This window comes from Fistularia commersonii, chromosome 4, assembly GCF_037954325.1.
Source record: "Fistularia commersonii isolate RoL2024-O1a breed Wild chromosome 4, RoL_Fcom_v1.0, whole genome shotgun sequence".
NCBI lineage: Eukaryota > Metazoa > Chordata > Actinopteri > Syngnathiformes > Fistulariidae > Fistularia > Fistularia commersonii.
The window spans coordinates 17,590,723-17,617,332 of record NC_141287.1 but is presented as its reverse complement, the minus strand read 5'-3'; the positions used below and the strand labels follow the sequence as shown (position 1 = coordinate 17,617,332).

General features: G+C 41.4%; 1 protein-coding gene across 6 annotated transcripts; it reads right to left on the bottom strand.

Annotated features, from left to right (window-relative positions):
- Positions 1–564: 564 nt before the first annotated feature.
- On the bottom strand, positions 565–22,647 carry adam23b (ADAM metallopeptidase domain 23b). 6 transcript variants are annotated; one of them, XM_086145685.1, is made up of 26 exons: positions 22,429–22,647; positions 21,534–21,751; positions 21,135–21,211; positions 16,978–17,041; positions 15,901–15,983; positions 15,704–15,767; positions 14,459–14,531; positions 13,394–13,461; positions 13,129–13,194; positions 12,600–12,668; positions 11,356–11,522; positions 11,008–11,092; positions 10,839–10,926; positions 9,211–9,262; positions 8,500–8,599; positions 8,338–8,409; positions 8,170–8,256; positions 8,003–8,083; positions 7,837–7,887; positions 7,454–7,517; positions 7,249–7,354; positions 6,860–6,979; positions 6,583–6,751; positions 6,131–6,242; positions 4,733–4,823; positions 565–2,553 (listed from the first exon to the last, which is right to left on the bottom strand). In XM_086145685.1, exons 1-26 carry the CDS (start codon positions 22,502–22,504, stop codon positions 2,508–2,510), a joined length of 2,349 nt encoding a protein of 782 aa, XP_086001811.1. In that variant the 5' UTR covers positions 22,505–22,647; the 3' UTR covers positions 565–2,507. The 6 variants fall into 6 exon arrangements, with proteins under 6 accessions (XP_086001811.1, XP_086001813.1, XP_086001812.1 ...); XM_086145687.1 differs by having other exon boundaries at positions 13,394–13,458; XM_086145686.1 differs by lacking the exon at positions 4,733–4,823 and adding an exon at positions 5,629–5,719 and having other exon boundaries at positions 2,047–2,553.
- Between the last annotated feature and the right edge of the window lie 3,963 nt (positions 22,648–26,610).

The following is a 26,610-nucleotide window of genomic DNA, read 5'->3' as shown; positions in this document are numbered from 1 at the left end:
AGAGGATTTATGGCGACCCCTGATGGTAACAGCCGAAAAGAAAAGAAGATACACACAAACATATATGTATCTTTGACATGCTGAGCTGATTTTCAAATATACTTTTCCGTATGTTTTCCATTTTCTTTGAATATGTAAAAACTGTCAACCTATTGGAAAGTATTAAGAACTATGAGAAATTATAAAGTTACTGAAGTTAATGTCCGCTGGTTACAAAAACATGGAAAGTAAACAGTAGGTTTATGAAAGTGAAATAGCATCTAATGGTTAAAATAAATAACAGAATAAGAATAAGCTCTTAAACCGATGAAAAGGTCTGACAGCTTTTTCAAAAATAAATATTTTATGGCAGGACGGAATAATTTTAACCCCTGAGTGCATTGTTCAATGGCACCAAATGGTTAATAAATGAAATATTCTTTAATAAATTATGTAGTTTCACATTTTGTCAGAGAAATGTGGGCCACATTGACCTGAAATTTAGGTAAGCGTTATGTTTCACAGGATAAGTAAATGCAGTCTGCAGAGACCTGGTAGGCCAATGATACAAAAAAGCTGGGATAAAATTTATCAGTAGTTTATTCATCGGTCCAACTGTACATGATGCAGTGAGAGAGGACACCAAACGATGAGTAACATGGAGGACTACAACGATGCCAGTGCTATGGCAGCACCTGGAACACACCAACTATCAGCTGGACTGGAAATAATAACCCTGCACAGGGAAACTGTTCAGGTCTCAATATGTACAGGCACCATATATATGTATATATAGTGTATGTGAGTGAGTGCGTCTGTGTGTGTGTGCGTGTACGTGTGTGGTTAAAAATATCAAACTGGATGAAAATGAAAAACACATAAAAATGATTTTCTGTTACACATATGTAAAAGGGTGCTTTTGCTTTTTCATTGTAAATATTAAATTTTTTTAAAATTTTAAATAGTTGTCCATTTGTACATTGAAGCAGAATGAAATGAGACATTGGAGTTGCCAAATACAAAAGTGGAGCTGATTTGCGGAGGTTTTTTGAAATCCCATGACTACACCGATATTATTACCCATACTGTTTGTGCAATATCTCTCTTTGCATAGTAAATAAAAGTTAAATGTTTTGTTGTTGACATGCACCTATCTTTTGTAACATATTTCACTTGCGGATTTTGGGGGACCCCCATATAGAATTATAAGCCCATTATAGTGATTGCATGCAGTGTTACCAGAGAGCTGAGCTGAACTTGATTTCTACTAAGTTTTATGAGAGCAAAAGACTAAACTGCATATATTGGTGTGTGTATGTGTGTGTGTGTGTGTGTGTGTGTGTTGATGAGGGCTGAGAAGTGAGACCTGGCCGGACAGGTAACCGCCTGCATGGACGGCCATTATGCCCCTTGCAGAAGGAGAGGCACAACTGGCTGCAGACAGAGGAGAAAGTGCTCTGTGTGCAACAACATCCATATGTTCGGGGTGATCGATTCTTTGGCTTTTGAGTCATTGTTGAAAATACTGTGAGGGGATCTCGTGACGTTGTTCGGATGTGAACTCCGGTCTGAATCCCTCCAGAAGTGACGTGCTCCTCCCCGACACCACAGCTACTTACGTCCTGCTGCGGTGAGTCTAACCGTCGACCTCTGCCTTTGACAATCACAGCAGGCTCAGTCTTGTGATGCTAAAGTGATTTGACCCAAAACATAAATGCAGTTGTTTTTTTTTTTCTATTACACTGTCGCGCTCTGCAGCATGCGAAGATAAAAAGTAAAAAGTAAAAAGAAAATGATTTTCCTGTTAAAACCCGTGGTTAATTTCAAAATCTGAAATCCTCATTTATGTACAGTTTTCCAACTTGTGTGTCTGTGTGTGTGTTTGTGTGTGAGTAAGTGTGCGTTTGTGCGTGTGTGGGCGCACGCAATCTGCATTGCCCTCATGGGTCCTCACATGCAGTCTTTTTTATGGTCCACAATCATCTACTCAATGACCTATAGGAGCTTAAACCAGTTTCAACAGTTTTCCACAGGGGCTTGAATGAGACTTTCTCCTGCGCTGCTTGCTTTTTCTCTTTGGAAGTTTTTTTTTTCTGTTTGAAATTGTAAAACTTTATTTTTGCGGTATATTTATAGCTTTCGTAGCCATGCAGAGCCCCAGAGAGAGAGGGCTCTTCATGCCGGACGGCCAGCAAGCGGCATGATGTGCAGAAAATCATGCCAGGTGTTAGAGTGGTGTGGATTCCGCCTGAACGCCTGTGCACTGGCACTAAAGGATGGTAGAAGAGCTCTGTCATTCTAGAGATCAGGGTGCGGGTCGTGGGGTCGGGAGTCGTTACACATGTGGTGTGGAGTCGAAAAAGGCTGCGTTTCTAGTTTCACTACGATGGAATTTGTTGAAATGTCCACTATGTCTTTTTCAAGTAAATCTAATGCCAAAGATCAGCAGCAATAAGTGTCCAGCTGTCAGGTAGCCAACTAAGGAAGCCTTGAAGGAGTCCGTCTGTTGATTGCCATCTCTCCTCGGGTTAAATGGCTGTGGCATTAGGGTCATATCGTCGCTTCTTCACATTTCTTCGGAGAAAGGAACAAGTGTTAGTCACCGCACTTGTGAGCCGTGCAACACATAGAACTGAACACAAGCAACCGCACTCATCTCTTCAGTTTAGGACAGTTGAGCCGCAGGTTTGACAAATTAAAGGGAATTAATCGTATACTCAAGGGTGGGAAAGGCTGCACTTTGGAGAACTTCAAAAGAATAATGCAGAGGACACTGAAGTGAGGATGGGCTGGTCCATGTTGGTCACTATAGCCGTAACTGCAAGGAGGCACACAGGTGTATTCATATTCACAAACCTTTACACCCAATTCATGAGATAAAACCTGTTCTGTCATTTCTATGAAATGAACATACGCAACACAGGCAATAACCGGACTCGTCTGAATAAAACAACTAAACGCCGTGAGCTAATGCTTCTGGAACCTTGAGAATTTGGCGGTACGGATATAAATATTTCCCGCTGCCCACTTGCAGAAAATCGACAACTGATTTGCACGTGCAACAAAACGAACAAGAGTAGAAGATGGGTCTCACTACACGTTTTGATTGGAAATACCTTAGTTCCACTCAAAACACAATCATCTAGCTGGAAAAAAAAGCTAACACAGAATACCTTTTAGATACACAAAGGAGAGAGGAGAACAACACATTAACGTCAACCACAGCAGCGGGAGCGGCAACCACCACAACAGCGGGATGACAACAAATACGACAACAGGAGTGATGCATAACCTCCCCGTACTGTGGCTTGTTGTGGGGCTTCTATCACTCTGTCATGCACCTGTTCCAATAGTAGGCCAGTTGAATGTGGCACTACTGCTGTGCGTGATTCATGCAGTGCAATGCGCTTTATCTGTACCAGGTCTGTGAAGCAGGCAGCAATGGCAGCTGGTGGGGGCGGGTCCAAGCGTCCTGCTCTGCTCTACGGTGGAGCCTGGCCATCCAGGTAGGTGCGGCCAGCCATGGCACAAAGGCTGCAGCCAACAAAAAGGTCCTGGCCTCTCTGTCTCTCTGTCTCTCTGTCTCTCTCTGTCGCTCTCACCACTCCATTTAAAGTCTCACCCTCGAACAGTAACGGATTAAGAAAACAATCATGGAAGTGATGAGAGCATGGCAACCCTGGACCGAATCAACGGTTTGGCTCAGCCTTTGTGCAATGAACTGACCTCCTCAGAACCAGAGAGTGAACATGCAGAAATGTTTTGCCTCTTATTACCTCCGCCAAGGAGGTCACCCGAACAAATAAAAACTACCGTACCGATTTTAACTGAGCTTGGTGGAGATGTGTAGCGAGGAAAAACCCATTAAATTTGGTTACCTTAGCAGAAAACCCGTTTCAAACCGGTGCTGCACGAGTGCCCATCCGCCAACGGACTTACGTAAAGCTTGAGTGGCTTATTTTCCAATGAAATTGTGGGGAGTGGTGGAGGAGGAACCCATTTTGTTGTTGAAATGGAGGAAAATTTGGAAGAACACAGCGTAAAATGTAACCGCTACACTTTGGCCTTGGCGGAGGTATGCGGTCTTAGGAGTGCTCTTTTAGTCATTTCACTTTTTTTGTATGTTTGGGCTTTTTTTTTTGGGGTGAAAACCATGATGCTTTGCTAACTGGCATGCTTTGGTGGCTGTAGGATTGTGCTTCTCATTTCAACTTTAGGCCTATTTGGACTAAAATGAGTAACACCCCTGTTGCTCAAGACAGCAGGCTTTCGAGTGGTAAATTATCAAAAATAGTCATTTTATGACGAAACACAATTGGAAACAAAAAGTTACCGTTTAGCTTTGGAGAGAACAGGTTGAAATAATATCTTAGCTTAAAAATGACTGCATATAACCAGCTCTGTGAAACCATTTAACAGTTAAACGTATTAATTTCCTTTCCATTAAGCTTCTTCACTGAGCATGCATGTCAAGCATTGAGCTCTGCCCGACCAGTCAGTTTGAGGTTCTGCTACAGTTCCACAGACAGACCTTCCGTGCAGCTCAGAAGTGCAATGTGAAGCTAAGCATCTCAGTAAGCCGTTAGCCATGTCCTCTCCAGGCTCTTTCAGAGTTTACTCACTGTCGAGACTGTCTATGTGAGTGTTTACGAGCCCGGGACCTCTGTTCTGTAGCAGAAGCTCAAACCCTGATGTCTAGAAGCAGCAGGGATGCTAGAGTTACAGCAGGAGAGGCATGCGGCGTGTTGCTTACTTAAAACCCCATCCAGTCCCCCCCAGCACTATGGCAGCCACAAGGATGGCTCCGGCGATGGAGCCTATTATTAGATTGGTGGCACTAGGACCTGTAAAGGGTTATGGGGAAAAAGACATGAGTTTCTATGCTCACTTACTGTCTTGATCACACGCAACTATACAATTGGATTTCACATGGAACAGAAAACATACAATAAGTATTCTATTACAGTAGAATGACTGGCTCTGATAATGTTTTCTGCATGCTTTCAGCCCCCTTGTAGCAAATATCTGGTGTCAGTTGAGGTAGTGATTCATCAGTGGTCTGCTGGACCAGGTTGTGCCGAAGACTAGATCCTCGGTGTCCATCACTTTAAATGTTTGGTTACGCTCTGATAGACAGGTGATGTATGAATATGTGGCCTGCGGTATGAGTGGAAGGAAAAACTTTTTTTTTAGGGTTCCCAGTCACCACACAGCCAACCACTGACTGGCAAGCCAGGTCACTAACTGGACACTTCTCTGGAAAGTTTTCAATCTAAATGCCCCACATGCCCCAGAAAGGAGAGGATCACAGGAGCAACCACATAACGACCAAGAGTATAAGAAAGGAATGGGACAAGAAGAGGAGGAGGAGGAGGGGGAGGAGGAGGATGAAGAAGAAATAGGTTGGTAATGGGGAACACCAGGAAGTAGCAGGAGAGGAGGGGAGGTTGGGGAGAGGGCAGAACCCATCAATCGATCACACAACATTGAAAACATTCAATCACATGACAGTTATATGGTCATCACCAACACAAGAAAACACAAAGCCACCGGGACGTACACACAGGCTCAGGCCGGCTCACGAGACCGCCCGCACACTGAGGCACCACTATGAGAGGAAGAGCTGTGAAAGGGTTAAAAAATGCTTACTCTATTCCCCACCCTGTGCCTCCAAAAATCACCCCCAGGGCCAGAATGGTCCCTGCTACTGCCCCTATCAGCCTGTTAGTGGCCACGCTCACTGTGCAGAAGGAAAAGGAGCATTATTACCACCCTGTCAAAAACAAACAGCAGGATTCTGCCTCAGTCATGGATGAAGTGACACGATTCCACTCGCCATGGCGCCGTCCAACCCCCCCCCCCCCACCACCACCACCAACCTCCCCGTCACCCTGCGCTTAAAACATCAGACCGCGTTTTCATTTCGTCTTCTGAATCATATCGAGCTACACTTACATCCTCGTTCATTCGCCATTTTACATGCAACACCAGTTCCACAGGTGGAACCCAGTACGTCTGCAGAACTGAGATTAGAACCACATATTAAGTATATATACTGCAAAATACGTATATATGCCGGAGTCTTGGCTAAATTAAATGGACACATGCATATATTATTGGATGACAGGGGTAGAGAGAGGGGGAAACCAACCCTTGGGTCCTTCTTCCTGAGTGGGCTCAGGCTCTTTTGGTGGGTCAGGCATGCTACAATCCGTCCCCGCCCACGTCGTGTCGCATGTGCACGTTGCTTCATTGTTGCACACCTGCACAAAGGATCGATAAGAAATGTGGGCGTTTTAATACACGGCGGACGGACTGGGGGTTATTTTCATCAAGTGCGGCTCCCAGCCTTCCCCCTAATTGAAAACGCTTATGAAAGGATATTGATCGCTCGCACGCTTTCAACAGAAAAATGTTGATTCTTATTCTTAACACAATGTAAAGCGTCAACAGTAGGTGCTGTTTTTATAAAGATGTCTTGCGGGTAAACTTCCTGACAACCATGTTCTATGGCGTGCAAGTGTTTTGTTCGGTCCTGTCCATGGCGTCACACATGAATTATCAAAAAAATTTAAAAAATAACACGTGTACGTGAGAACTCACCCCATGGGCAGAGCACACCTGTCCATTGGGTCCGATTGGGCAGGTGCTCATGTTAAGTGACTGGATGGACAGACATTTGCGGTCAAGGCACATCATCGACGGCCCACAAGGAGTGCCATCATCCACGTAGCCTAAATCAGTCTCATCGTCCAAAAGAACATGGCCACCACTGTGACGACAGATAACACCAACGTGGATATGAGATCATGAGAGAGCAAAATTCCCCCATGCCGTCAAGCCGTAAGTTCAAATATTATAATCATAGACGTATTCTTACCTGCATTCTACCAGCCTGCCTTGATGGTTAAAAGAAGTGGGAGTGATGTCTCCTTTCATCACTCCGATGCGTGGGTTGCGGCCAATATTGGTACACAAAAGGTAGCCGCAGAACACGTCACTGTCGAAAACAGAAAAGCCCTGTTTTAAATTTCCACTAAATTGTGTGACGTTTTTTAGTCACTGAATGTGCGCAAAACCTGCCCTCGGTAACATTTCTAAGAAAATTACACTAAAATTTAACGCTTTTAATTTCGTAGCATTTCAGTACGTTTGACTCAAGTATGCAACACAATACAACCACGAAATTTATGGAGAGATGATTCTACACTTATTCCGCCATGTATAAAGGGAATTGCACATGTTTTAAATAATGGTCTGAAAACTCACTGTTTGCTACACTGGATCCATTTGTCTCCGTCCCTTCCACAGTTGCCCTTCATGGTGCCTTCCGTGTTCAGCTTCTCATAACAGAACTTGTCTGAGCCTCCAGCCTCTGAGCGGATCAGGAGAGGGCAGAAGAGGGGGATAAACTACCGAAGCGTCTCTTCATATGCGAACGAGAACCGGATATGTCGAGTCATTTTAACCTTACTTGATCCCCAGATATATTTGCACTGGTTCTCCCTGGTCTTACACTCTCCGTTGTAGCAGCGACCCTTCAGACAGAGAGAAATTATTATTATTATTATTATTATTCATTCTTCTTCTTCTTCTTTTGGCTTTTCCCGTTAGGGGTCGCCACAGCGAGTCAACTTTCTCCATCTAACCCTATTCTCTGTATCTTCCTCTCTCACACCAGCTACCTTCATATCCTCTCTCACTACGTCCATAAATCTTCTCTTTGGTCTTCCTCGAGACCTCTTGCCTGGCAGCTCCAATTCCAGCATCCGTCTACCAACATATTCACTATCTCTTCTCTATATTACTATTGAACTGTATTCTCCCATGAAAACTATGCCCAAAGGTCATACCAACCTGGTTTACTTGGCAGGGGTAACCATCTTGTTTATGAAGGTTGGGAGGGCACTGTAAACCGCAGAAAAAAAGCACAACACCCATTCACAGTTGCCTCAACATCTAAAGAGCAATACAGCAAGATAGAGTGAAAATAAAATAACTGAGTAGCGCTAAACAAAAACACCTGTCCGGAGTCCCCAGAGCAGGTCTCTGAGATATCACAGTCATTCACAGCATAGCGGCAACTGTAACCCCGGGGGTAGAACTGCGAAGAAAAGAAGACACAGTTTCAGAAATATGCTTCTAAATGATTCGTGCGGCAGCCGACCTGAGAGGAGACTCGGCACATACCAAACATGTGTTATTGCAGCAGGGCCCGTCGCTGCAGTGTGCTCCATTGGCGAGGGAGCACTTCTTGCAGCATTCCTTATAGCACTCCTGATAACAGAAAAGTAAACATCTTCTGTAATCCGAGTAAACACTACGACACCCGAACGGACGAGAAAAAAAGAAACATACCACCCTCTCTCCACAGTCGCACTCCTCGCCTACTTCAACAAATCCATTCCCGCAATCCGTAGGCTGGAACAGCTGGTAAAATAAATCACAAAAAGTAAAAAAAAAAGGGTCATTTGAGTTATATCGGTTGGAACAGGAGGGGCAGAAGTGCGAGCCACAAACCTTAGTTGGCCTGTTGAACAGACACGAGCCTCCACCTTTCAAAAGAAACTCCTTGTAGTCTGAGATGCTACATTTGGAAAATCTCCGGGGGTGTTGGACCCTGAGGAGGGAGAGACCTTCTGTCATCTTCAGCAGAAGTGTAAAAGCTGGAAACATGTGCCTTGTGATGAGCATCCCCTCTAAATTTATTTACAGCGTCATGTTTTGGTCACCATTTCCCAACCATGAGGGTTCACCAAATGACGTTGCTCAATGCAACTTCATGGAAGCTGTGATTCAATTCAGATTACTGCCATTATCGTGCATGTGCGGATATAAAAGAATATAAAAAGAAAAGAGTCGAGCTTCACCAAGAGTTAAAAATGAGACAATCTCGAAATGATTATCGTCTATCCCAAAATCCTACACCATTTTTCCTTGCAGATGTGTGACTGAGAGCCATAATCCATCTTGTGAGAAATCTTCACCGCCAATTGGACTGTTACATCGGAAACAGTGTCAAAATGCCCTTGTGCGCCACTTGCTTTATGTTCTGTCTTGATTGTCAAATCTTCTCTCAAGAGCAATCCAGAAACAAGCGCATTTTCAATACCTATCGTTAATTATCATCATTAATAAAAGTATTATAGTTGATGGATTCATCACACAACCACATGATTGTCCACTATCTTTTTGTATGTGCACAATTCTCATAGGGGTGTTGGAGCATACCCTGTATCTTCCATTATGCAGCCAGTCAAAGAATCGGTACAGCCGCATTCCTCTGCAAAGAGGAAAAACAGCACAGCGGAGAAATTTTAGAGAGCCGAAAATGATTTTTAATACATATTTAGCATTTCAAAGAACCCAATTGTCACATTCAGTAAATGTATTGTCAATTCGGTACACGTTGAACCATTATCGATGATAAAATGGAATTGTGAATTTTAAATTTGTATATTAAAAGAACACTGCGATTCCAAACTTTCGGGGCAAAAAAATGTGATGGTTATAAGACACTCTGACCTTCATGTTTTTCCATGTTATTTTTTTTTTTGGGACTGTCTCAGCTTGTCATTTCTTTGCTGTATTGCTGTTTGATGGCACCAAAGGGGTCTCAAATCACCTTTGCCTTATTTACAGCCACCTTTTCTAACTTAATTAGAGTGCACATCCGACAACCCTGGTCACAAATATTTTTGCTCCATACAAAACAATTCTGTTTCGCAGGCGGTATCAGTTGCTTTTAATGCCTAAAGACACAAGATCATTTTGTTTAATTAACAAAACAGAGTCTTATAAAATTTATAAGCATTCATTCTAATTTATGAATATGGTTCAGAGCTAGTAAAAACTTGTGTCCTGAGTGAGCTGATCACAAGGGGCCAACTCTAAGAGCATGTATTTAAAGGTTTAAACTTGGTGTTAAAATGTAACTTTGCATGCAAGTGTGTGATCTGATCCCATTTCCGCACTTCATATGTGGATAAACGCGTCATTATTTTCGCTTTGCAAAGATACTGTGTCAGTCTTAATGGACCCAGTTATCTTTTCTCTTATACACGGTATATCATTTTGAGAATTTGTTTATTGTGTCAACCATAATGTCCCTTCCTTTAAAACACAAACATGTTAATTCTATTCCAGGAAATAACATCTTAGTAATCTAGCAGGATGTTTGCGGAGGGAGAAAATGAGAGAGGAAGAGAGAACGAGGGAACTGGAGAATGAGGTCAGCAAGTGGCCGAGACGGATTTACATCCGTTTTTTTCTTTTTCTTAAAGTCCACACAAAATGAAGTGGTGCTTTTCTTGAACATGAGAGACAAAGAAAGATTTGACATAACTTTCTCGTCCTTGATGTTTGATAAAGTCATGTACAAAATTGTACAATTCAAATGCAGACATGAGACCCAAATAAGTGACTGGGGGGAAAAAAACTTGCTCATTCATAACACCTCAAGTGAAGACCACCACATCTTTCACGCATTTGATTCTAATAATTCCAATCTTGGCCTTTCACAAATGCATCAGCATCTGTTTGTTATATATGAACATTTTTAAATAATTTCGGTCTACATTTCCCATCAGCCGATTCGTTCTCTGCAAATAACCCATCATGGATGAACCATGAGCTATAGTTTTATAGCTGTTGAATAGAATTTTTTCTGACTATTATGTTGTCAGGAGCAGCTGATTTTTACGGACTAAAAATTCCATTGGGGCTCAAATATCTGCCAAATGTTGACATCATCGATTAAAATACAGCATTGCTGAGACTCAAAACAATTACAGCATTTTACCCTCCCCTTATTCCATACTAGCCGGGAGACAACAGAACACACCACAAATAGCACATACTTCTCTTGGATGCTGGGTCCCACTGGATGCCAAGGTTCTGAGCCAGGCTTTGAGATAAAGACACCGCCATGGACCAAGCGTTGCCGTACTGTGAGAACAGTAGAAATTATTCACCTAGAGTCGTTCTAAGATGTAGTAAACAAATCATGTGATATTAAAGTAAACTGACCTCGATGACCCCGACTCCACGGCTCACAGAGCACATGCCGCCAAAGTACGCTGCGCTACTTGTGTGGTAGTGAAAGCTCACTTTTCTACAGCAGAGAATGCGAGATGACAATGACCAAATGTCTGTGTCACGGGAAACAATATAATGATTCATTTCTATGCCACGTGGCCTTGCCCTATTTATAAGTAAAGCTGCTTCTTATTTGACCCCACAAACTATCATCCTGCCCCACTTTCCCGAGATTTATGTACCTCCACAGATGAAATACACATCTGCACATCACATGCTAAGTTTTTCTTACACGCAGTGTTCGGCGACTGCTGAGCCCTCAGATCACGTTGAACTTACGAGAAGAGGTGCACAGCGTCTGCGTGGTGCTTGATGCTCTGGTACCGGTACTTGGAGAAGTCTCGGAGCATTTCCAGCGGCCTCACGCTGACAGGAATCTGATCCTTGTCTGTCCAGATCTCCACGGCAACGAGCACCACGCGCGTATGTAGTTGATCCTTGAAGACCTGTCATTGTAGAATTCAGTGAATGGAGTAAAAGAAAAAAAAAAAAGAAGGGGAAGCCATATCAAGAGAAGAGGGCACGAGCACAAAGCTGAGAGCGCTGAGTTTGAGGCAGACGGACAAAGGAGCACAAAGAGATCAAACCTCAGTGCAATAAAGGTTATTTAGATTAATTTACTAGGCTAACTCAGATAGTACAAGTGGTAATCTATTGTGATACATGAGCGGATGCCCAGCAGCATCACCGCCCACAACCTTCTAAAAATATTTAATTAGTTCAAGAATAAAGGTCTTGCCAAAATGACTCAAATTTGTAAACACAAAAGCAATCCGTTATCGCAACTTTTTTTTTTTCAAAATATATAACAGCAATAAAATAAAATAAAATAAAATAAAATAATAGAAATATGAATTATTGAGTAAAACCAAATATCATCTGCATGATAAAAATAGGTCAAAAGAAGGATTTCCGAATTCAGCAGAGGCCTTTCACAAATTAAACTGCAGCATCTAATTATGTTGCTCAGCAATCTCTTGCTAATTATAGGTAGTTCCTTCTTGTAAATGCAAATGCAGTTCTTCTAGATTTGGTGCTGATTTTTATTTTTTTTGCTCAAGATTTTTGGAGGTCAGTGATCAAAGGTTGGATGTATGGAGTAAAAATATACCTCAAAACACAGTGTATGTATTTTATTTATTCGCTGTATTATAGCACAGCAAGGGCATCATGTTGCATGTTCTACCAGTGTCCGTGTAGGTTCCCCCCCCACAGTCCAAAACATACAAATGGTTAACCGAAGACTCTAAATTGCACATGTGAACGAGGGTGTATGTCGCAATTTGTGACCCCGTGTTCGACCGATGACTGGGATAGGAATTAATGAAATATTTGGTATTGATACATTCAACACAATGAGCAGAATATATCCTTTGGGAATCAAAAATTAAACAAAAAACATCTAGTAGTTTGTGCCCCACTTTGAACATCAGTTGGTGACAGACCACGTGACGGTGACAGACAAAGAACCACACCTCAATGTGAACATAAGTATATGCTGAGTAAATAAAGAGCTTACTCACAGCGTCCACAAGATTCACCACTGACTTGGCAAAATTCCCTGCGTGCTGCTTTGTCTTGTGCCGCTTAAACTGCAGGGGCAAAGAGAAGGAACCGAGGCAAAGATGAATAAGCTGCAGTGAAGTGATGCTGCACAGTCAATATGCTACAATTAGTGGCACAGTTCCTTCTTGGGATCAGGCGAGGATAGATCTGCAAAGATTCGGCCCGATTTGGAACAAAATGCCAAAAGAGCTGAGACAAGAAAAAAAAACCTGGGTGTTTTTTTTTAATAAAATACACAGCTAAACTGATTTTACAGTTTCTTTTCACCAAGCAGGACTTGATGTCTCTATCTGTTTTTTGTGTTTCTTATTCTTATTTGAGGATGAAATTTTGTTTACTTATTTACTTTGAGTTTCCAGCACATAATTAGTAGTTATATGAATAAATATGCCTTGTGACTATGCACTATAGTATCATAATAGTGCAGAGAGAAAATAGGAAGAAAGAAAATATGGATATATGTTGCTTTTGATGAAAAACACGTACCATACGATGGTCACTGACAATCATAACCTCCAAATATTTCATTTCCTCAAATATACTGCGAGGGATCTGCAAAATAAAGTCAGAGGGAGTCAGAAATGACCAGGTAATGAGATTGTTTGTTCCAGCTGTGCAATTTCAGTCCTGGTACAACCACAAAATTATGCACAGACTTGTCCAAACAGCAAAATGAAATAGAATAATAATTCAAGAGTAGGAGAGGTCAATTTTGTTGCATTACTTCAGAGGGATGAGATCAGATACTTACTGCTCGCTTTTTCCTGTGTTTAAGCCAGGACAAGTCATCCAGCTCTGAGAAGAGTTGACTCGCCTCTGCTGTAAACAAACACAAAAAAAAACAGCACTTTAACACACACTATCGCAACATTATATTCCTTTGTGGATATAAACTGCCTCCTTAACAAGTCCTTACATTTTCCTTTTCTGAAAAAGTCCAGGCAAATAACTAGAAGTGTTTCATCTCAAAATACCAGTGTGCGAAAAGTTTAGGTTACAAAAAAGTGAAAATATAGAATAATTAATTCCAAAGTAGCTACAAATGGAGCGAAAAGAGCCCTTGAATACTGAGCAGGTGCCTTGACTTTTGTTGCGTACTGGAGACGAGGACGTTCAGTTGCTGTGACGCCTCTGGTAAAATCATGTATTCTAGTGTGGAATCAAGCCAAGTCATCTGTTTGTATAAAGTTGGTGGTGGAACTTCTTGTGTCACTGCACTGTCTGAAATATTTATAACATCACTGTGGAGGTTTTAAGCCAAGTATGTAGGTTAGTTTTATGTCTGTCAGCAGGAATACCCAAAAAAACAACACAGCTCAAATTCATAAAAGTTGATGGATTTGAGTTGGAGCTCGGACCAGGGAAATACATTTTAATGTGGATTTGATTAATTTAACAGGAAGCAGCTTTTTTGACTTCACAGAGTGACCTTGTTGTTTGTATTCCCCTGCAGGGAAACAGGTCACGGGCAGAAGGAAGGCACATATGACCCTACATAGTGTAGGTCTTTCCTTAAATGAAATTTAGAAGAAAGCCTAGTATCTTCTATTTGCACAAAGGCCCAATCAGTCAACATGTATCATTTTGTAATGCACATATGCAGTAGTGTTTAAATAATTCAGTATACTAGATTTTAAAGGTCTTGACAGACGTTAAACCCATTTCTGTGGCCCAAATCATCCGTGGCCCTGGTTGTTGGCTTTAGACTGACGCACGATATAGAAATGTAATGTCACAGGTCAAGAGAGGTGTGGCAGTTGGAGACCGAGGAAGAATGTTATATAAAAAGATGGTTGAATGTGCTGGAAAACTTTACCCTGTTCCTCTGAGCCCTCATTCCACAAAAGGGAGGCTGTTCTTCTTAGTTTGTGAGGCCTTGCAGCTGTATCCTGCAAAGAGAGACAATCGACTGTTAAAAGACAAATGAGGACTCCGGACAGAGGCCAAAGCCAATATATGGTATAGAAAAAGTGGGTTGCAATTATGTTAATGAAACTATTACAATAATTATAAACAAAAACATTAGCACAAATCATTTGCATCATGTGTCATACTGCTATATCCGCAGTGAAGACACCAACCCTGCTGATACTGTAAATCACCAAAACGGCGAGGACTGACATTGCAAGATAGGAACAAAAACAGAGGTGACATAATGGATTAATGATGACTGTTTTCCGTGTACGTAAGCAAGTTCAAGGGCTCAGGCACTGCACAAGCACACACCCACCGACTTGGTTCCTTGGGACCTTGAATTGTCCAAGTGTCAGCAGAGAAAAGGGTTTATTTGCTTCTAGGGATCATTCAAAACTATATTTTTTTTTTATTGAAGACTTATTATGATCTCATATGTATTAATTCATTTGGGATAAGACGTTAAAATAGCAACTCTTAATAAGCCATCGGCGTCTTAGAAGATTTTTTTCTCCCTCCGACAGACCCATTTTTCTCACTGTCATCACTCTTTATGCTAAGTTAGATATCGATCGACTCATCTAATTTCCAAGAGAGGCAAGACCATATAAGAGGCATGAATAGGCATATATCCTACACAACTATGCAGTTAATTGCTTTTAACAGAATACGATTGTGATGACATCATTGCATCTTAAACATCTAAATGATTTGAAGAACGTGGTTGTTGACAAAATGTTTTGGTTGAAGGAGACACATTATTCATTTGATAGTGATTTTGCATGCATTTGCACACTGAATACGAGAGAAATTCTTACACATATGCATGTATATCATTCATCATTCATGCAACTAACTGTGCGTGCATGACTAAATTTACTTTGGGAATATATCACAGTCAGACTATTAGTGTAATACTATTATTTACTCTGCATGTTGACACTTTTTTTTTTCAAGCCAGGCGTGCATCATTTCACGTCTCATCTCATTCTCATAATCCCCTGAGTCCTGACAAGTTCACTTCAAAAAAAAAAAAGATTTTTTCAATCGTAATTGTAGATGCGTGTCAGATGCAGCTCGACGTACGTAGCGGGGTAAAACATTAGTGAGATCCTTATTTTCATTCTCTGTGATAAAAATAACTTACAATTGAATGAGTCTGTTGTAAGGGCTCGATTACATACACATAGACTCCATCTTCAAACATCCCACTGGCAGGAAAGCAGAGAAGAAAAGGGAGAGAAGACAGTCGATACTGAGTCAATAGGAGCTGAGGAGAAGAGATAAGTCTATCGCAAGACGTTCCAAACAGGGAAAGCTCCGCGCAAAACTCTGTTCACTTACTGCAGCCCGTTGCAGGTAGATAAGGCCACGTGGGAGTCATCGTTCCCCCTCACCTGGCCGTGGTAGTAGCAGTGCTCACCACCCTTAGGGGAGAAGACACAGCGCTAATGCAGCGACGCAGCCCGAGCCTGAGCTGAAGTAAAGCAGAATGACTGGCAAAACATTTATGAGCTCGATCCTGAAATGCGTTTGCGCTTACTTATTGTTAAGTTCGAATTCTCTCAGGGTGTAACACCTTTCTCGCAGCTGCCTGTTTAGATAATCAGCGATGTATCAGGGCAGGGAGTTTCTGCTCATAAATACATTGCGATGCAAGTCTTGCCACTATCTGTGGCTGAGCTGTCAGACGCAGGGTGAACAGAGGACATTTTCTCTCTCTGCTCGTGTCTCTCTCACTCACTTCATCCCTTCCACAGCTGCTCTGATACTGCAGAGTGCTTCCTCGCCCGCATCATGTGACCACAGCTCCAGCAGGAGGCTGCAGGGAGGAGAACCCTGCTGATTCAGCTACAGTACACCCAGCCCAGCCCTGTGCCTGAATCAGCAGCACAAACTAGCTCATCGCCGCCTTGCTTACTTCCTCTTTCCTGATATAGTATCTATCGTAAGCGTCCAACCGTTGTAACTTCCACATTGAGTTCCTTTTAATGTGTTTGTTTTAATTTCAGTGCAAATGTGTAATGAGTGATGGCAACAAGACATTTGAATTCAGAAGAAAACTACCTTTGCTGGTATCCCTGCCTTAATTATGATTTATTTGGAACTAAATACATTTGAGAATTTTCCTTATTGTCAAAATGGGCTCAGACAAAGCACAAGCCCAAAAAGAAAGGGCTAGATTTTACTATGTTCATGACACCAAGAAAATATTGTGTATCTTAAAATCATAATCACAGCTACAGAAGAAAATATGAATATTTTATCTGTGAAATCATAACTCGTAAAAAAGAGGGGAGAGGGGGAAGCTAAATATCATCCTCTGACCTACAGAAAAATGTTGTAGCAACCACATTGGGGCAGGGAAAAAAACAAATGTATTATTTTTAACATTTTAGCCACAACTTGACATAATGTTACCTTTGAGAGGACGGGTTTGCCCCCTTCGTAGTGGATCTCCACATAATCGGAAGACAGCAAGTCACTGAAAAAACAAAGGCGGCACTCAGTTAGGCTGGAATCTGTGTTTGGTTGTCTATCTTTGCACTCCCTGACAAACATGCGGTTTGCAATGTGGGTGCATACTGTTTTAGTGGGCATTTTAACACTCATTACCGCAATGCTGAGATGCAATCCCAGGACACCATCAAAGTGCAGCAGATATGTTAAAAGCTGCAAGCCCTCAGAAAAATAATTGAGCATTTTAATGATCACAAGCAGAAGCTGAATAAATCAAATTACGCTAAAATGAATTTTCTCTCATAAACATAAATGCAAATAAACGCTGCAATGGTGGGAAAGAGAGAGAGAGAGAGAGACGCAAAATGAATGCAACACAGATTGATCTTCAGCCATCATCCTAAACTGCATTTTCCACAACAGGTTCTTCCAGTATCCCTAAAACTATAGTGCTGGTTGAGAAACAGCCATCGCGACAGGAACAGAAACAAATAACAAGCAGGAAGCTAAAAATGAGACCTCATGTGAAAAATGCTTGGGAGGCCTTGATTTCACCTTGAACACATCAGTGTTGCTGCCAGTTCCTGCGGTCTGAGTCAGCGCCCCTCACGATTACATACTATTACTCCATCTGGTAGTCGACAAAAGATTTCAAGAGACGGCAGTTTCTGCCGCGGCGGTGGTTTCCATCCGAGAGCCCAGCCATAAATCAAAAACATCCTCTTCTCCTTGGATGAATGGCAGTTAGCCTTGTGACATGGGCAATGTGATCATTTCGAGTGATGCTCGGCAACATGCGAGCAGGAAGTGCACCATTACGGGGGGCTGGAGAGCGATTTCTAAATCAAGGGCTATTTTTAGCCAGACACACGAGGAGGGAAGAGGGGAGAGGGCTACATCAAAGTGTATTGGCATGGTGAATGGAAGGGTGGTGGGCACCAACCCAGAGCCCCTAGCGAGATGGAACAGCGGATTGGGAGCATCTCAAAATGTGTGTGTGTGTGTATTGGCCAAGAGAAGGGAGTCCTGCCCTGAGGTGTCTCAGTCCACAGGAGTGTTACAATGCAGCAGTAGCAACCAAGGAAAGCAAGGCAGAGGCAGGGAGGGGGCAAAGAACTGCAGGAGGCTCTTAAGTCTGACGCCAGATAGAAATGCATTTTGGAGCCCAACAGTGACACATCACATTGTCATGTAATGCTTTTCATTCCTCTAACCCACAAAATATTCTGCTCTGGGACTAAGTTAGCAAGAGAAGAGCCAAAGGTTTTTAACAGCACCATGGATGAGAACAAAATGAACGGGACAAATGGGTGATACATAAAAAAAACAAAAAAAACACATCCTTTTCAGTTTATATTTCCAGGTATGTGAACAGGTGAGCGGATAAAAAGGCAGCCATTGGCAGGCTGCATACCTGTCTATATATAGATCAGCACTGATGCAGCCACAAGCAGAATTCAAACCCCTGTTCTAATAGAAAAAGGCTCACACTGAAGTTAGCTCAAGTATCTCACAGGGAAACAGCTGAGAATCAAGGTCAGACTTTCCTGCTGCTTTGTTGCTTTTTCATGTCCTGAATCATAAGTGCACGACATAAAGAACGTGCGTGCTGCAATATGATTTAGCCTCTTCGTCGGCCGGGTAACTTTTGAGTAAGTTACTTGATGAAGCAGGCAAATCTTAGAGGATGGGGGGACAAAAGGGGGGACCGGCATTGAAGCAAACTCTGGTTGTGGTAAAATTAGCATCTAACTGCTATGATGTGTTTGCTTTGCAGCCCACATGTTTCTCTCTCTCCATCCCATCCTCCTTATCCACCTCCTCCTCTTGGGACTTCTGGATGCCAGTCTCCAGGATAAAAAAAAATTATACACACACACACATATATATCTATATATATATATGCAATGCATTACTCATCAATACTAGCCTTACATGTGCTAGCTAGATGTAAGGAGTAAAACAAGGCTGGGCATCATCATCGTAAGAATATCCTGGTCAATCGACATCACATTATGTACATACAGTATACTGTATGTCCCATAGAATGTATTTAATTCAGCATTTTTTCCCTAGCAAATATAATTTATAGTCGAGAAAAAAATTGAGATGGATAATTTTCCATTAAGCTTGATGCATTGACAATTAAACTTGATTTGAGCAAATACAATGATTCCTATATGATCAGTGATATAGTCTCTAAATGTAATCAGTAAATGGCACATTTCTCATCTCATCTCCATTCTCCGCTCAGCGGCTAAAATGCATGCTTTATTTCTCTGTCTCAGCCTCTAACGTAGCATTAAAATGCTGCAAAATAAGCGGCAGAGCATCCAGAGTCACTCAACTGTTTCAACGGGCAGCTGAATATAAATCTCCAAGACCAACTTTATGAGGGTTTCAGCGATTCGACTTTTAACAAAGGGATTAGACTACACTAAAAGTAAAAGGGGAGAACACACGGGATATCAGCACTTAGCCTTAGAATCCAGACACAGTGTATGTGACACTATTATATAGCAGAGACTATATAATGACAATATTTTATCACAAAATCCACCTTCAAATCACATTAAAGGGCATTAAATTCCATTAGCTTGTTAAAGTACTTGTACACGCGCACATTAGGCTTTCACATATGTAGACCGACTACTCAGTGAAGAAACCAAATCAATATCATTGAGTGTGCATGTCTGTAAATGAGACAGTGATCTGAGTCTACACAGGCCTCATGCTACTTTTGACATAAAGCATTTAGCTACAAAGACATTGGCTTTTCAAAAGAATTTTATGAAATGTTTTGTTATTCTTTGGAGCCAGCCTGCAGACGTTGGGATGCTCTTGGCAATTGGAAGATTGTTCTCTGATACATTATCTTCAATCAATGTTGGGTTTAATCAGTGACATATCATTTGCCAACATTTCTCATCTCCAGGCAGGATCCACAAATGTTATCTTTTTTATTTCCTGATATGGCAAACACTTCAGACTCAGCACGCCAAAACCCTTTTGGTAAATTTCATGCTCCAGCTCTGAATTTCGCCGTTATGCAAAGAGATTCGATGAGTTTATAGCCAAATAACTTGATGATATTCTACATTACTTCTGCAACTGTTATACATTAAGCATATTGTGTTTACATAGAGTAACCCTGTTATCCAACTCCACTTTAGACAAAAATTGCAATATAATCCAATCATCTGAGTGTCTCCTCTTCTCTTTCAATACAGCAAAGAGTTAATCTATTCCTGACTTTCTTCGTTTTCCATCATATTTCTATAGCTTTTTTGTCATCTTTCTTTTACCACATCGTCATGCAAACACTTGCATTTAAGCTTACATTGCAGCCACATCAAGACAATCAAACATATATCGACATTAAAAAAAAAAGAACCTGCTGTGTCTTTACAGTATGACTTGACATTTGACAAAGAGTGCCTTTTTTCATATTATCTCATTTCAATCATCACCTATTAAAGGGCTGCAGTTACTTTTCTCATGAGACATGGTCTCTTTGCGGTCATCCAACCTAGCAGCTGCTGCTCTCGGAAAGAAAATGTCCTTGAAATGCAATGTCCTATTGAGTTATGCTATCTCTAAAAATCGACGGCAATGTCAATCATTCAGTGTCAATATTGTTTTCTACAACTTAACTTTGAGTAAACATTTGCTTAACCGGGTAGCATATGTATTCATCGGCGGTGGAAGTTGCTGGGACACCTGTCTAAAAACAGGGGCCCCGAATCCATCGTCTGCAGGTATGAAGAATGAACGGAAATACTATAGTTTAGCTGTTTAAAAACATTTCTATGTTGCTGTCAAAATGACCTCAACAACACAAATAATTGTAAGAGACATACAACTTACTGGAGCGGAAAGGTAAATTCTGAGACAGCATTGTGACTAACACCAAGTGTGGATTCATGCTTTCACCCACATCTGTCACTGTCAGTGTTTCTGAAGCCTACAAGACAAGTTGTCACCAAAATAGAACAGTTAAACACTATGTTTCCCACTATTCCATAGCGAAGGGATCATTTTTACCAAGTGCCCTTATCGAAATAAAATCATTCACATTCACGCAAGTTATGTTGATGATGATTTTTAGGAGAACTTACTTGTTCAATGCCAGATCCAGAACAAATCTGGCACCGTACGCCTCTAACTGAAAGCTGACTTGTGCGAGATGGATTGCCTGTGGGAGAGAGAGAAAGAAAAAACACGCTCATGAACAAATCCTGATTAAACTTTCTGTGTTTGTGGTTAAATGTTCAATGAAAGTAAAGTTAGACTGGAGCAGCTTGAAAATGAAAATAATACTGATACAAAAAAATTAATAAACCTCCAGAGTCTTGCGAAACAAACACAACCAGATGTGGTGGAAAAATAACAGATGGTGATTACGAGAAACTTATGTAACTCCCTTGAGTCAGACAAAAAAATAGGGAAACTTGGAATTTTAACTCCATAGCCAAAACTCGTCGTGTTAATCTTCTACATCGATGGTGTTGGCTCACCTGGCCCTCGGCGGCTTGGTTCTTGACCCGGGTGTCTAGGTCATGGTAGGTGCTCTCCGAGTCCTCATTTAGGTAGTAAATCAGCCGCGAGGGGTAGGTGATCACATGCTCTACTGCATGGTGTGTTGTGTTGTCAGTACCAGGTGCTGCAGTAGCCTGTTGCTCCAGCAGTGCCGGCACTGCGTCCCTCTCAACCTTGTCCTCTGCTCCATCTGAAACTGTAGGAAAATTACCCCTCACAAATGGCAATCTGACCAGCCCACACACACACAAACACACAAACACAAACGCACACACACACACACACACCATCTGGGCGAGCTGTCACCTTTATTGACGAAGCGCATAGATAACACGCAGGGACGTGGTTGTGGTTTTCATCACTATTCCCCTGGACATGCAGTGGGGGCTTTACTTACAGCCACATCCAGCAGCTGAGCTGGTGTGGGATACAAAATGACAACAGCTATTTTAAATAAATGTTTATATATATATAAATATGTATATATATATAAAAGGGTACTTGTGTGTAAAACTGCATCAGATCACAAATCTTATTCAACTATTCACCTGCAGCCATTGTGATACATTTCAGCCGAATAAGTCCCGTTCAGATGAAGTGTTGTATATTATATAGTCATATTTTTTTTTTTATAAGCTGGACGAAAGATGCAGATATTTTGTAGTATCTCTCCATGCACCACCACACTGTGCTCGCTGCATATAAAAACGACCATAGAAAGCGACATTGCACAAACGGTCGGAAGATATTACACCCCGGCATAGTGACAGATACGCGTGGGATCGGACGAAAGTGATTTTAAAATGATAATAATTAAGAAATAAAAAAGGAGGGGGGGGGGGGGGGGTCCAAGCAGGAAACAGCCATACGTACCGAATGACGCTAGTGATGCTTGAAGGCAAAGCGACAGAATGCTGACGAGCAAAGTGGCCAGAAATATCAAATGCATGATTCATATTTGATTATTGAAATATCTCAATATCAACACATCAATGTGGTGAACAGGTCTGGGCCCATCGTGGCGGGAAGGTTCCCGGGCAGGAGAGGACTTCCTTCATAGATCCGGGGAGGCACTGGACTGCTGCTGCAGTTGCTGCTGCTGAGGAGGAGAGAGAGGAAGAGGAGGAGGGAGGAAAAGAGAGGAAGAGGGAGGAGGAGGAGGAGGAGGAGGAGGGATGGAGCGCAGAGCTGAGAAGGCGGTGGCCAGGCAGCTACTGGAAGTTAACCGGCAGACTCCTCCTCGACGCGCACAAAGATGTCCTCCCCTCCAGCCCCGGATGTGCAGGTGTCCGGGGAAAAAAAAAAAAACAGAAAAAGAAAACAAACAAACAAAAAAAAAAAAACACGAGTGGAGGGGAACCACGAAAGGAAGGGAGGCTCTCGCGTCTTTTTTTTTTTTTTTTAATGTATCTATTTATTTATCCATTGGACAATATCTGATGTAAGGATATGCTCTATTTACTGTATCTGATACATTTTCTTTAATCATTAAATACTCTATAAATTATTGATGTGTTCATTTTCATTTATGTATTGGCCAAGACCTGATGTAACGAGATGTTAAATTCACCAATATCTGGCGCATTGTGTTTAATCATCAAATCCTCTATGAATTACAGATTTGTTCAATTGTATTTATCTCTTTCATTTGTTTGTTTATTTATTTATTGGCCAATACCTGATGTAAACATTTCCTATATTCACCATATCCTGCGCTTTTTTTTAATTGTCCAATATTCTTTGAATAATTGATTGTGTGCAATTTTATTTATCGATAAATTGGCTGATATCTGGTGTAAGGATATGCCATATTCACCTCATTTGGCACATAACTGGTACCATTACGCCAGTGTTTCTCTTGCTTTTCTTTTTTTCCCGCAGATATCTTTCAGAATCTCCTTCTGTCTGAGTTAATGTATTATTAATATTTATATAGACACTCGTCCGGCAAAACGGCTACAGATAGAGCATCCCATGTTTCTGCCTTTTCATCATATCCGTGTCGAAACCTGATACCAGTATCCTGCGGTCAAGCCAGTATCTGCCGATACTGATGACATGCAGTAACCAAGTTATTGTCACTCAGTTCAGTTTCAAGCAGAGCATCTGTTAGCATTGATTTCGTAGAGTACAAAAGTAAAAAAGTGTTTTTAAATTATAACATCGGGTTCTGTTGACAGAAATGCCCATTGAATGTCTGTTAAACACCAGTGGACACCGGTGGAAGACGTTTTATCAGCTCATCTAAATGAGCTGACAGGGTTCAATGGCAATAAGAGGTTGCCATGGTAATGCGATGAAAGGGATTCTTTTGAGGGACACATCTTGAACTCCACTTTATTAATCAAAGAATGTAAATGCTTATTAACACTTCTTATGGCGTATCATGAATGCAGCGACAGCCCAATTTGGAATATGCGTGTAAAAAGTCAAATTTGCAGACTATGTGATTGGAAAATCTGTTTTGTGGCTGTGAAAAGGGAGTGATTCATTCATTCCCTTATCCTGCAGTCTAGGCTGGAGCCTATCCCAGCTGTCTTTGGGTGAGAGGCAGGGTTCACCCTGAAGTGCTTGCCAGGCCAATTATATAGAAATATACAACCACTCAATCCCTCATTCTTATGTCTGGGCAATTTATGATCTCCACAGAACCTGGGAGGAAACCCACAAAGACACGACACGAGGATAGAACATGCCAACTCCACACAAAAAGCCCGTCCTGTTGAAATTGGAATAGGATGCTTCTTGCACTGAGGGGGTAGTACGAACCAGAAGGGAATGAATGGACAAAAAAAATGATTGCAAAATTTCATACCTTATCCCACTATGCCTCTAAAAATCAAGGTAATGTCGACGACGGTAATACAAAATATCAGCCTGGAAATTCGGATTTGACATTCTTTGTTGGCTCCAGCATTGCTTCCCCAGCCTGTTTCTGAGAAAATGAATGTGGTAAACGCGTAGACAAACCGGTAAATATCTAAACAGGCGAGTAGGATCACAAATCTATCCCTTTTTTAGGAGGAGGCAAAAACTAGTTTCACTTTATTTGTAAAACACAGTAAGTCAATAAAGGGGAAAAAAAAACAAACAAGGGAAGAAAAAAAATGAGGCACTAAATATGAGGACATTTCTTGATGTGTTTTGGCCAAGTTTCCCATCTTTCCAGTCACCAGCTGAAGAATAGTTGCAAAATACTCTTCAGAACCACTGTATTGTGAACATTTGTCCTCAAAATGCAGCCGCAGAGCAAAGGTTCAGGATCAGTATAGTTTTTGCACGTCATCCTCGGCCTTGTCTTCGGATGATAAGACAAAGGGCTTATTAATATTTGTATTTTCAAACAGCTGAGATTGTGTTAGATTTGAGTCTCATACTTTGGACTGGATAGTTTAAATATTTCAGCATCTGTTACATCAATCTGGACATTGTGTCCTTTTTTATATTGAAAGCCCACATATTTCATCAAAACAAATAATTTGTTTGGCACAATAGCGGTTTCACCGCAACTTATCGCATCAAGATATGGATGTTTTGGAATAAAGAAATTTCTTCTAGACTTCTAAATCTCTCACAACACAGTGATTGTTTTCACGATATGGTAATGAGAGAGGTAAAAAGATCTTTACGAGGTATTTTGTGACTCTGGGGGAGCAAAACCAAATCTGAGAAAAGAACACAGATGATTTCATCTTGTTTGTTTTTCTCTCCCCAGTTCAGTTTGCAGAACCCAAGAATTTTATAAAGGCTGAGCAGAAAGTACTTGTAAGACATAAGCCTTGCAAGGAGGCCCGAGGAAGCTGGATTTTTCATTAAAATGATGGGTTGGGTTTTTATTTTTTCATTTCTTGAAGTCTTGTTAGCCCTGTTCCCAGTCAGGCACAGATTAAGAATCAGGCACATAAATGACCGTCTAATAATCCACATATGTGTATGGCAGCGTTTTTCATTTCAATTAATTTTTTTCTCCCTCATCGGGGTTGAATTCCTTGGTCACTGAATACAATTAGACACACAATTAACACATAACCCCCCACAAAGCCTTACACAGCATGACATACACTAACAAAAATATCTGCTGACCACATTACTCATGTGGATCGGCACGTTATTACTTTAACAGACATTCCACACTGCACTTTTTGGGTACTATTTAAAATGCTATGTCCATCTATTGTTTACATTCATGCTAATACTTGGTGTAACTAACAACCGGAGCTAAATGCATGTACGTGTGCACATACTTGGTCAATAAACATAATAAACTAAAGTTACAAACCACAATTATGATCTTTTTTCCTTTCGCCTGCTCCCTTCAGGGGTCGCCACAGTGAATCAACTTCCTCCATCTAACCCAGGGGTTGGCAATTATTTTGGCTGGCAGGCCACATTTCCTATTTAACTCTTATGTGCGGGACAACTAGTACATTATAAATTGAACAAAATAAAAATTGCAATTTAAATATTTTCCTTTTTCTGGCATTTTATTTCAACTTTAAAGTTATCAATGATCATATAAATGTACCGACATCATTTTGGGTGTTATCCACACAAAATTAAAGAAAAGGAAAAAATAAGGAGTTTCTAAATTCAATATTGATTGAAAATACTACTTAAAATAGTCAAAGAAACTAATTTGAACAGTCGGATAAAAAAGCGAAATGGGCCAAATGTGGCCCGGGGGCCGTAAAATGCCCAGGTCTGATCTAACCCTATTCTCTGTATACTCTTTCTCTACATCCATAAATCTTCTCATTGGTCTTCCTCGAGACCTCCTTCCTCTGAACTCCTTCCTCCTTCCTCTGACTGAACTATCTCAGTCAGGCCACTCCGATTTTATCTCTAAAACATTTAACATACGCTGTCCTATCTGATGGACTCATTCCTGATCCTATCCATATTTGTAACTCCCAAAGAGAGCCTCAACATCTTCACCTCTGCTACCTTCCAGCTCCTGCTTACTGTCTTCCCTTCTGTGCTGCCGTTTCCAAACCATACAGCGCAGCTGGTCTCACCGCTGTCTTGTACGCCTTTCCTGTCATTCTTGCTTATATT